At 46.3% G+C, this 12,149-nt stretch overlaps 1 protein-coding gene across 1 annotated transcript; it reads right to left on the minus strand.

Moving 5' to 3' along the window:
* Nucleotides 1–4,874: 4,874 nt before the first annotated feature.
* On the minus strand, nucleotides 4,875–8,944 carry LOC136659412 (ras-related and estrogen-regulated growth inhibitor-like protein). Its single transcript, XM_066636572.1, has 4 exons — nucleotides 8,806–8,944; nucleotides 7,501–7,554; nucleotides 6,305–6,381; nucleotides 4,875–5,300 (listed from the first exon to the last, which is right to left on the minus strand). The coding sequence occupies exons 1-4, from the start codon at nucleotides 8,942–8,944 to the stop codon at nucleotides 4,875–4,877; spliced, it is 696 nt and encodes a 231-aa protein (XP_066492669.1).
* Nucleotides 8,945–12,149: the final 3,205 nt, after the last annotated feature.

Raw genomic sequence — 12,149 nt, forward strand, 5'->3', positions numbered from 1 at the left:
GGGGAGAGATAATTCAGCAGAACTGAACTTTTAACCTAAATTTCTGCCCAGTGGTATCACTACGGTCTGCATCACCCAGTACGGGAGGCCAGTGCGTCACCCCTATGATGGCCCGCCTCCTATGTAGTGGGTGGGGCAATGCCCTGGGCAGTGGGTGTGGTGATGCTCCGTCGCCCCGCCCCCTGCTGATAGAATGGAGATATTTCAGTGTGATTTGTTCCAATGCATTCTGCCTGGAAATACACGTAGAATGATATATAACATGATGGTATAAAATACCAAGATTTTAAAAATTTTGGCCAGTAGTGGTGTCACCCCCCCATGCGCATCACCCGGTGTGGCCCACACTCCACATCCACTGCTGAATTTTCAGAGGTGAGTCTTAAATCCAGGCTGCATTCTAGGACTGCCATTCTGGACTCCCGAGCTCTCTGCTTATGGAGGAGTCACCCTACACTCTCCGCTGTTTGGAAGTGGCTCTAGAGAAGTGGTTTTCAATGTTTTTCTTTCATGGCACACTGAACTTTATGGTTTTCTCCTCCTGTGATGTCACTTTTGGCTTCCAGAGAACTCTTCCAGGTTCTGAGGCTCTGCTTCTAGGGCAACTGTCTGTAGCAACGAATTGGTTTTCCTTTTCCTCTACTAGCAGAGTAAGAGGGACAGACAATTCGTCCCTCAAATACTACCAACAGTTACCCTAGAAACAGAGCCACTGAACCTGGTGGAGTTTTTCAGCAAAGTTCAACCACTGTACTCCAAACACCTGTGGGACACCTGTGGACCTTATGTGGCCCACCGGTTTACAATTGCAAGCCTAGAGCCACATAACCATTGAGAAGAGAAGGTGGTTTGAAAAAACAATGGCTGTTCCTAACATGTACACTCACCCACTTGGCAGCTCTCCAGAATCTCCTAGAACTACCACTGATTCCAGCAACTCTCCACTAAGGTTCCCTGTGAATCCACCTGCCAATTTAAGTTTTAGAGGAAATTGGCAGCACCCCTTAATCAGGGCTTGTCGAGGCGGCAGTTTAATGCAACAGGATGCTTAATCCTCTAGTCTTAAGAAATGGATGGCCTAAAAATTCTGGTAAAAATAAATGTCTTTTCCTCCGCCTATTTCCTGAGCTGACCTTCCCTTTCCCATTCCCAGCTCTATGTTACCCTCCTGACAGGCAAAAAAAGATGAGCCCAGAAGGTCCTGTTGAAGATCTTCCAATAAGAATATTTAAAGAAAATGTTTATTTTTATGCAAAATACAGTGCCAGCACAGAAATTGCTCTAGAAACCGACATGGTTTCTTATTTACATGCATAATATTTTCATCTGGAAGGCTTGGGAACAGCGAGAGACCTGCAAAGCAACAGTACAGAAATAAGAGTGGAGGACAGGCAGGCTTGTTAATCCCTCCATCCCAACTTGGGAAGAGGCATGGTCCTAACCACTGGCCAGCCCTGAGACCTGTTCTCCATTCTAGAGCTCAGTTCTACAACTAGTGAAGGGAAACCATTCTCTATCATGATGGTCATTTGGTTCAACATAAGATGATCCAACAATCTTTTTCTTAATTATGATTTTTAAATGACAACAGCATAATTCTCCTGACGGGAATAAAGCACATCTTGTTGCTCTTAGACAGGGAAACAGGAATCCTGGTTGCCCTGAAGACAGGGTGAGCTCCATGTTTGAGAGGGTCCTCAGCAGACCCCCTCTTACACCCCTGGGCCCCCTTTTATAAGGGTGGACCCAGTGGGCTTAGGTGGTAGCAGGCAGCAGCAGTTCTCCTCTCAGTGCTGGGTGGCTGGAAGTCATCATTTCACTCACCCCAAACATAGATGCTATTCTGGGGCATCGCGGTGGAAAATATGGTAGCCCCCTGAGGCATTGTGGGAAATTGAGGTGGCAGTAGTCAGCTGCCCAGGGTCAAAGGGATCATCATAAGAACATAAGAACAGCCCCGCTGGATCAGGCCATAGGCCCATCTAGTCCAGCTTCCTGCATCTCACAGCGGCCCACCAAATGCCCCAGGAAACACACAAGACAAGAGACACAACCTATGGCCTGGTGCCCTCCCTTGTATCTGGCCTTCTGACATAGCCCATTTCTAAAATCAGGAGGTTGTGCATACACATCATGGCTTGTAATCTGTAATGGATTTTTCCTCCAGAAACTTGTCCAATCCCCTTTTAAAGGCATCCAGGCCAGACGCCATCACCACCTCCTGTGGCAAGGAGTTCCACAGACCGACCACACGCTGAGTAAAGAAATATTCTCTTTTGTCTGTTCTAACTCTCCCAACACTCAATTTTAGTGGATGTCTCCTGGTTCTGGTGTTGTGTGAGAGTGTAAACAGCATCTCTCTATCCACTCCTTCCTGTGCATAATTTGGTATGTCTCAATCATGTCCCCCCTCAGGCGCCTCTTTTCTAGGCTGAAGAGGCCCAAACGCCGTAGACTTTCCTCATAAGGAAGGTGCCCCAGCCCAGTAATCATCTTAGTCGCTCTCTTTTGCACCTTTTCCATTTCCACTATGTCTTTTTTGAGATGCGGCGACCAGAACTGGACACAATACTCCAGGTGTGGCCTTACCATCGATTTGTACAACGGCATTATAATACTAGCCGTTTTGTTCTCAATACCCTTCCTAATGATCCCAAGCATAGAATTGGCCTTCTTCATTGCCGCCGCACATTGGGTCGACACTTTCATCGACCTGTCCACCACCACCCCAAGATCTCTCTCCTGATCTGTCACAGACAGCTCAGAACCCGTTAGCCTATATGTGAAGTTTTGATTTTTTGCCCCAATGTGCATGACTTTACACTTACTGACATTGAAGCACATCTGCCATTTTGCTGCCCATTCTGCCAGTCTGGAGAGATCCTTCTGGAGCTCCTCACAATCACTTCTGGTCTTCACCACTCGGAAAAGTTTGGTGTCGTGCACAAACTTTGCAACCTCATGAAACATTTTGAACCCCCCCCCCCCCAAGCATCAGAGATTAGCTCTGCTGGGAAGTTAGTCACCCAAGAGCTCCATGTGCTGACATTGAGTCCGGCTCCAGAATCTATTTTGGAATCTGTGTTACATGGTAAACTGTTTTCTTTCTATCTGCAGATCAGCAAGAGAAGTATCTTAGCATGTACAGAACACGTACAACCATGCATGTTGGCCACTTGTATTTGGGATTGCAGAGCAGACAGGTACGGGTGCCATCTTCTCTCTGTTAAGGAGTCTGCTCCTGTGAATTTCCTACACTCTCACCAACCGTCAAGTGCCTGGGGACAATTCTCCCACAGGAGGCATGCTGTAGCTCTATCCAGGACCAGATTGTTTTAGCTCTACCACACCCACATAAGACCTTGGAAAAAAGCCATGTCTCCCTTTGCACAGACGTGTGCAGTACATCACTTCACAACAGCAACTGCACGCTGCCGGTGAACGGATGGAGGAGAAGGAGGAGGAGCGCCTGGTTAGGACACAGAGTTCCAGGCACCTACTCACATCTCAGTAACAAGAAGTTGAAAGTGAGCAAGACAGAACCGGAGGCTGGAGGAGAATTTGGCAGAGCTTCTTCTGTCTCTGCAGAGAGATGCAGCTGACGATACAGGCCTCTCCCAAGCTGCTAATATCAGGGATTAGGGAGGGCTGGACACCGCAAGTCTACGAGTCTACAAGGAGCCGCTAAGATCCTATCGCAAAACTTGCTCATTGTCTCAGGACTACATTTAGCCTCCACTGGGCTTATATGAGTGTGTGGGGGGTGTTATTTGGAGAAGAACTGCACATGCTTTTCCATGCATAAAATTCCATGTTCACCCCCTGGCTTCTCCACGTAGGGCTGAAGCCCTGGAGACCTGCTGTCAGGGAATGTAAATACTGAGCTATATGGACCATTGAGCTGATTCAGCATAAAGCTGCTTTATACTTTTCTTTGAACCCAGGCTGAGAATTACATTTGTAGTTCTATTAATTGACATAAATTGAGGGGTGGGGGAGAAACTATAAGCTGTTGCACCCACAGTCTGTCTCATTCATTTCCCTAGAAGGAAGTAGAGCCCCCTAAGCCATAGTGACTGGGGCAGCGGTTCCCAAACTTTTCAGTGCTGCAACCCGCCTCGTCCTTCCCAGTGGGTCAAGATGTGATGCTCCTTGTCAGGTAGCCACATGGGAGGGCCCAGAAGCCTCTTCTGGGTTGCGCTGGGCTGGCAACCCACACTGCTGGCCTCTGCAGACCTCTGAATGGCCTGCAGATGCATTTGGAAGCTACTTCTGGTCAAACCAGAAGTTGTATCCCAAAACTGGAAGTGGCTTCTGCGGGCCATTCTGAGGCCTGCGGAGGCCAGTCGAGCAGGTTGCCAGCTCAGCAGGGCCCAGAAGAGGCCTCCAGACCATCCCAGTGCTTCTGCAGTGGTTCCAATTTGGAGCCAACCAGAAACAAGGGCGGGGGAAGCAGCTTGTGACCCACCATACATGGGCTTGTGACCCACCAGTGGGTCATGACCCACACTTTAGGAAACCTTGGAGTAGGTTGTTGGGCTTGAATGTGGAAGACTCAAGTTCAGATGTCTTGTTTAGCCAACAAGGTGGGCTTGGACAAGATCCTAGCTGCCCCCTATTGACTCAGGATTCTGTAGTACAAAGAGAAGCAACTGTCTGTATCCCTCCCTTGAGGTGCACTCTCTTGATTTCTGATGTCCCAAGTAAAGGCTGTAGTCCTGCGGTGGGCCTGCCCTACTGTCTGGGTGCAGGGTTAGCAGAAATGGGAGGCTCATGACTTTACAAAAGGGAGACATCAGACTCCGTTCTGCATTATCAGGAGGAAGAGGCTGGGGCCCCAAGCGTTCTCAGAAGCTTCACACGGGTTGATTTGCTCACATGGAGTCTGTTCTCTTCCGGGCAAACACGGCAGAGACGCTCTTGACAATGCTGCGGATGCCAGTGCCTTTCTTCAGGGCCAGTTTAGCCTCACAGATCCGTTCCGCCAGGCTGTGGAAGACCATGAGGGCCCCGTGATAGGCTTCTGCCGCAGAAACCTCGTAAAACTCACAGTCCATGGAAAGCGCCAGGAGCCGGCCCTCTTCGCTGGAGACTGCTCGCCGGTGGTGCAAGTCTCTCTTGTTACCCACAATGACAATGGGCACTTTCTCCTGGCTGGGCCCTTCCTTAGCTGCCTTGATGGACTGGATTTTGGGCTGGATGCTGTTAAAGCTGGCCCGATCACAGATGCTGTAGACAAGGATGATGCCATCAGCCCACTGGATCCGCTTATCCTCTGAAGAGCTCTCATCCACTCGCTCCTGAGAAGGTATTTAAATGTGATTAAGCAGGTAGGTGAATTCATTTAATTTGGATCCTCTAAAAGAGTTTCCCCTGATTAATTAGTTTGAAGACTTAATTTTCTCAAATTCTTTCTAATAAAAGGCCTTCCAAGAACTGCAAGCACCATCCTAGAAGAGGCATACCCCACAAGACGTGCCTCTTCTGAAATGAGGAGAATGTCTCTTCTAATACACATGTTCATTACCTAAAAACAAAGGTTGTTTCCTTTCTTTAGAATCATGGATTTCATATACAAATATATTTATATTTAATCCATTAATTACTCCACCAAAACTTACATACAATGAATCAACAGAGTTCTTTAATCTGTGACAGTCTTAAAAATAAGTTGGGGAAATGCAGGACACAGTGGTGTAACACTAAAAAACAGGGTTGGACTTCTGAGGGGATGCAGAGGATGCACCCACCCACTTTCTCAGAGTGGGTCTCACCCTGTGTCTAACAGACTGAACTATCAATCAGGAAGTTCCCAATTTGAGTCTTGCATTTACCATGGTCACTAGGCTGCCTTAGGTGAGAGCCACATCCTCTCAGCTCAGTCTTTCCCATCTGCAATATGGGGATAATGCTACTGACCTGCCCTACAGGGTTATTGTAAAGATGAGAACAAGATAATCCATCCAAGTGTTCTGAACATTCAAAAGCACTACAGAGGTGATGATGATGATGACGACGACATCCTAGGGTCCAATCCTATCCAACTTTCCAGGGTTGATGCAGCCATGTCAATGGGGCATGTGTTGCGTCCTGTTGCAGGGCAGCGGTCACGGAGGCCTCCTCAGGATAAGAGAACGTTTGATCCCTTAGCTTGGGGCTGCACTGTGGCTTAATCGGTGCTGGAAAGTTGGATAGGATTGGGCCCTGAGACTCCAAATCAGACTCCATTATTGTTATTAAAAAGTGGAATACAAGTACTTGAACAATAAAACAACCAGGTCGTGTGAGTCACAAAGCCCCTTACCTGTGAGCAAGGAAAGTCCCAGATATGGAAAAGGATCTCTTTACCTTCCAGTGCCAAAGTGTGAGTATAGATAGACTCTGCAAGGGAGAACAAAAAAAGACAGAAAACCCACACAGTTTTTATTGCCAGAAAGCCACTCCCAAGATCTCTAACCTATTTTCTTTCCCTGCTTCAGCTTTGCCACTCCCTTCCCTACCTGGCACTGCTCTTCAGGTGTTATAGGCTGCCAGTTGCACATAGCAGAAAAAGTGAACCCAAAGTGGTGTGTGTCAAAATTTGTGGCTGCAGAGTGTGTGGCTGCTGAGAGGTTCATGCCTTCATTCCAACCCAATTATTTCTGTTTTTCCCAGTGATGATGCATCATAAGCGTCTCACACCTCTAAGTGACATGTTTCCAAATGTGTTGGATGATTTGCAGCTGGGATCCTAAGTGTACCTACTTGGAAGTAAGCCCTGCTAAATTCAATGCCGCTTGCTTCTTCGGAGTAAGTCTGCTTAGGATTGTAACAGCCTTAAAGCCACAATGTGGGGCAAATGTGTTTGCCACCACACCACCCATGATTCTTCATAAGTATATGCACAAGGTCATCAAGTGTCCCTAAATGCACTGGTGGGTTACAGTTCCACAGTGCAGGTTCTCACCGTGTGTAATGATTTGTATCTATCTCCAAGATGCACTCTAGGGCTGAGAGGGCCCTTGTCATCTGGCAGGCTCCCTCCTATGTTCATCTGTGGGAGACTTGGGTGGGGGGAGCTTCCCCTTGAGGTACTGGCGGTGAGCTCCTAGCTGTGCTCCTCTTAGCACTGGGCAGCTGGTGGCCGCACTCTTGGTTCCCCACAATGCCCTGCATGCTGTGCATTTCTGGAGCATTGTGGGGAAAAATGTCCACAATGGACATTGTGGGAACCCCCATGTTTTGTAGTGGCAACCAGTTTTTTCTCAACATCTCATGATTATACAGAGCATTGTGGGGAACCAAAATGGGGGCTGCAGCATCAAATGGGCTTTGGTGACTGCACCCTTCCACCAAGCTGCCCCCTTTCTCATCATCTCAGCAGAAGGAAGCAACACACGGCCCTTCACACAGAATTGGTTATTGCAGCCAGAATTCTCCTGTGCGATGGGCGAACCAGCCTCCCGGGGATGTGAAAAAAATTAACAGGCACAAATCTGTCCATGGGAGGATGACACTCACCCAGATCTCCATATTCCCCGATGAATCTCCTGGTGAGAAAGCGCACCGTCAGCGCTGCAAAAAAGAGTGGGAGTTGGAACCGCTATTTAAAACAGGTTTGGAGAAACAAGAAAAGCAAAACACCTTCAAACCACCCAACCTACTTCTCTGTTCCATAATGTGAGGGGGAACATGCAACAAAAGAAAAAGATGACAAAACCAGTGTCAATCTTCAAATACTAACATTCTCAAAGCTCACTTAGTAGGATTTACAGTGACGACATTTTGACTGAGTTTACTAGAAGAAACTCTTGATTTTTGCAGAATCCTGGAACTGAAATTCAAGCAGCATCATGGTTATGCACAGAGAACAGTTGCCAATCAATGCATACTTCAAGCCTATCTGTGTTTACTCAGAAGAAAGTCTCCTTGGGTTCAGTGGGGCTTAGGAAAGTGTGAATAGGATTGCAGCCTTATGAGACAAGCTAGTCCTATTGAGCTTGGTGGGATTTCCTTTCCACTGGGTTTCATAAAATGTAGGGGGGGGGGTATGATTTAGGCTTCCAATTTACTAGAAATACCTCCTTTAATATAACTTAATCCTGGATTGGTAGCCCAGCCAAGCAGGCTTCTCTACAACGAATCTACATACAAAATACAGAAGCCGTTACAAGTATTGACACGTTGATGATGTTTTGGGTTGGAGTTTCTCACAGTTCATTGTTTACTGTAAGAGGGCTATACATTAAAAAGTGATTCCAAAAGACGTCTGAGACAGACATTTCCCTTAAAAAGGCAGGACAGACTCCGTGTCGCAAAATATCTTAGTACTTTTTTCCTTGTTTCACATCATTAGCAATCTGAGGATCTGGTAACCATTTGTCCAGTGGACCAAAAAACTGTCTTTTTCTTGCTCACAAGTAATACCTCACTCATGAAACATTGCTGAGCTGTTTTCCACCCAATTCTCTTTTTTTGAAGGCTAAAGGATAATTTAAGATTTAGCAATTGGGAGCTGGACCATTTGCTTTCCTAGACATTTGTGGCCACTGATGGACACACCCTCAGGCCTGCCCACACACACAATAGAGGAAAGTCTTAGAATGAACTGATGGTGTATCCCCTCTGTGAGCCCCTCTCTGCAGCATTAAAAAGTATGCAAAACAACTATCAAAAAAGCAATTAATTTTTTTAAGTTTTCATGCAGATCAAGTTTATGCAGTTCTGCATATTTCCTGTTTTTTTCACCAAGCACAGTGCAAAATATTAAATGCTCTACTCTTGGATCATCTTATCTTACTTTTTTTTTCTCATGACAAAACTCACCTGATTTTCCCACACTGTCTGCTCCAAGGACCACCACATTAGCTTCCATTTTCACTGGGGTGGGACTGGGCACCTCCACCCCAGGCTGGTGGTCTGGGGTGTAGCTGGCACTTCTGCGGAGGGGGATTCGGAGGACCATTGAGAGATCTGTTTTTTGCCCAGCAGTGAATCTCTGTCTGTTTCCTGCTCCTCTCTTTGCAGACAGAAGGAGAATGACTCCCTTTTCCACTTTAGCTGTAGGAGTCATTTGCATGGATCATACCATTCCTAATGAGTGGAAGGGGTTTTGCTCTCAGGAACCACTCACTGAAGAAATCCTCAGTATTACAAACAGTTTAGAAGGCTAATTTTATGCAGAACTGAAATGACCATAAAAGTAAAAAAAAAAAAGAATGAAACCCATATTGGAGCAGTGGAAAAGTCCAGGTGGGACTCATTATTTTCCATGAAGGTCTCCAGTGCCTTCCGTAAGTTATGTAGGCATTCCATAAAAGGACAGTGCGGCAAATGAAAAATCATTTGCTCCAGAATATACTAGAATAGTGTCTTTTTCTTCTCAACAATAAAAATGTATTATTATTAGAATGTATCAGTCTTCTTGTATGCCTGCTTAAAGCAACATAAAAAAAAACCACAATTAAACATATGTAAAAATCACACACACACACACACACACACATTTCCTAAACTTCTGAAATCAGAAACACATTTTAACAGCAAAAGCACACTTATCTGTGAACTGTCTCAAGCTAATTCATACGAATTAAAATTATTTCAGCCCATGAGGCCATCACACAGATATCTGTTGCAAAACTGAGTCTGTTTCCTCCAGTTCACTCACTGAGCCTTTCTCATCCTGAGGTCTTCTGGGCTTGCCTCTTCATGTGGCAGTGCACACCAGAACTCAAAATACAGCAGCACGTCTAGGATTCCCAGGAACCCACCAGACCGAAACCTGTTAAGCTTCAGCACAGTTCCTGCATCAGGTGCCTTCGGACCACACCTTGGACTTTTGTGACAGTGAAGGTATAAGAACCAGCCACTTCACAGAGAAGTCTACATTTCGGAGTGAGTTCTTCTGAGCACCAAACCCTGCTTGGATGAAAACTCACACAGAGCAGTGACTCGCACAGAGACCTCACAGATAGCCTCCTCCACGGGTGGTCCATTCTGTGTCTCTCTATTGGGAGGGGTGGAATATTTGGCCTGGACGCCTTTAAAAGGGGATTGGACAAGTTTCTGGAGGAAAAATCCATTACGGGGTACAAGCCATGAGGTGTATGTGCAACCTCCTGATTTTAGAAATGGGTTATGTCAGAATGCCAGATGCAAGGGAGGGCACCAGGATGAGGTCTCCTGTTATCTGGTGTGCTCCCTGGGGCATTTGGTGGGCCGCTGTGAGATACAGGAAGCTGGACTAGATGGGCTATGGCCTGATCCAGTGGGGCTGTTCTTATGTTCTTATATTCTTATGAATGATCCAGTGGCACCCACTGCAGAGATGTGGCAGAATGTTCGGCTCCTTGTGGATGCTGCTTAGCAAATGATGCAGAGTTGCTGCCAAGCTCCTTTGGGGTGGATTCTTTGGGCTCATGGCGGGTGGGGGAAGGCTTTTATTACTTATTTAAGGAACAATAAGCCCAACTAACTTGAACATGGCGAAACTAGACTGAGCAAAGAAAAAGCCCTGCTGGAACATCATGTCAAGGTTCATCCTGATTCCCACAGAGGCAAATCACAGGCTTCCAGGCAGCCCAGAAAGAGGTCATGCAGGCACTAGCTCTATCTCTCTCTAACTCACAGGGTTGTTGTGAAGATAAAAGGGAAGGGGGTTAGGTGCGAGAACGAAAGAACCACACACAAGAAAGAACCACTCTGGATTCATTAAATCAGTGGTTCTCACACATTTAGCACTGGGACCCACTTCTTAGAATGAGAATCTGTCAGGACCCACCAGAAGTAATGTCATGACCAGAAGTGACATCATCAAGCAGGAAGAGTTTTATCAAACCCTGGCTGCAATCCTACCCACACTTACCCAGGAATAAGTCCCATTTACTATCATTCTTAAAAGAATATACATGATAGCTTGTTAAAAGTACAGGTCTGTAACATTTCTCCAAATGGAGTCACATACCATGGTAGTATCAAGTCTGATATATGAAAAATAAAATATTGAAATGAATGAGGATCCACCTGAAATTGGCTCGCAACCCACAGTTTGAGAAACACTGCATTAAAGGGATAGAAATGCACAATAATTTATACAGCATATGTGTAATGACCGTTATCACGTACCTGCAGCTCAATCCTATGCATGCCTACTCAGAAGTAAGTCCCACTGTGTTCAATAGGCTTACTCTAAAGAACGTGTGTATAGGATTTCAGCCTTAGTTTAGCTGGCAATAATTAAATCTTGGCAGCAGGAAGATGTACTTACCAGGAAGAAAGGGTGGCCTATTATGATTATACTATAACATCACACAGATAGCATCACCACCTTGGAAAAGTGGTTGTCTAACTGCACAATTTGGATACTCTTTTTTGTTTAACAAGAGGCTCAAATGAAACAATTAATTGCTGTTAATTAATTAACAGTGGCATATGTTTATCATATTTATCATATTTTGACCCTGCCTTTCTCCCTGGCTTACAATTCCAAAAGTACAAAAATAATATTAAAAACACACAAAAAATTACAACGATTTGTGTGGATTTTGTGTTATGATTTGTGTTGGAAAGTCTACTTTATTTGCATTCATCTGCTTATTGGCAAGGTGGTGTTCTTTCTACTAAAACTGGAAAATGCTGATGCCTTGTCGATGCATGGAAAGAAAGAAAGAAAGAAAGAAAGAAAGAAAGAAAGAAAGAAAGAAAAAGTCTGTGGGACCAACAGGCACTGCTTAAACTTTTCTGTCTGCCCCTCCATGGCTTTGTCGACTCCCCTTTGTGAAGCACTCCATCATCCCACCTTGTGGCAGGGAGTTCCACGGGTCAAGGGGGTGTGCAGCAAAACAGTCCTCCCTTTCACAGGACATCCACCCCTCTTGCCCTGCTCTCTTCTCCCACCAGGGGATGCTTTTTGGGAGTGCTGAATCCAAGGAGGGGAAAAGATGAGCAAGCCCCGCCAAGAGCCCCACACGAGGATGCAGTTCTGTGCAAGGAGGAGGACTGGGGAGTGCAAGCCCCAAGTACCTACTCTCGGGTAAGAGACCCCAGGGCACAATCCTATGCACGTCCACCCAGAAGTCAGCCCTGCTGTGCCTTCTTTCCAGGGCAGCGCAGGCTGGCGGGAGGGGGGGAGGAGGAGGGGGGCTGCCCCCTTGACGCCACTTCCCGGCGCC

This window comes from Tiliqua scincoides, chromosome 8, assembly GCF_035046505.1.
Source record: "Tiliqua scincoides isolate rTilSci1 chromosome 8, rTilSci1.hap2, whole genome shotgun sequence".
Lineage (NCBI taxonomy): Eukaryota > Metazoa > Chordata > Lepidosauria > Squamata > Scincidae > Tiliqua > Tiliqua scincoides.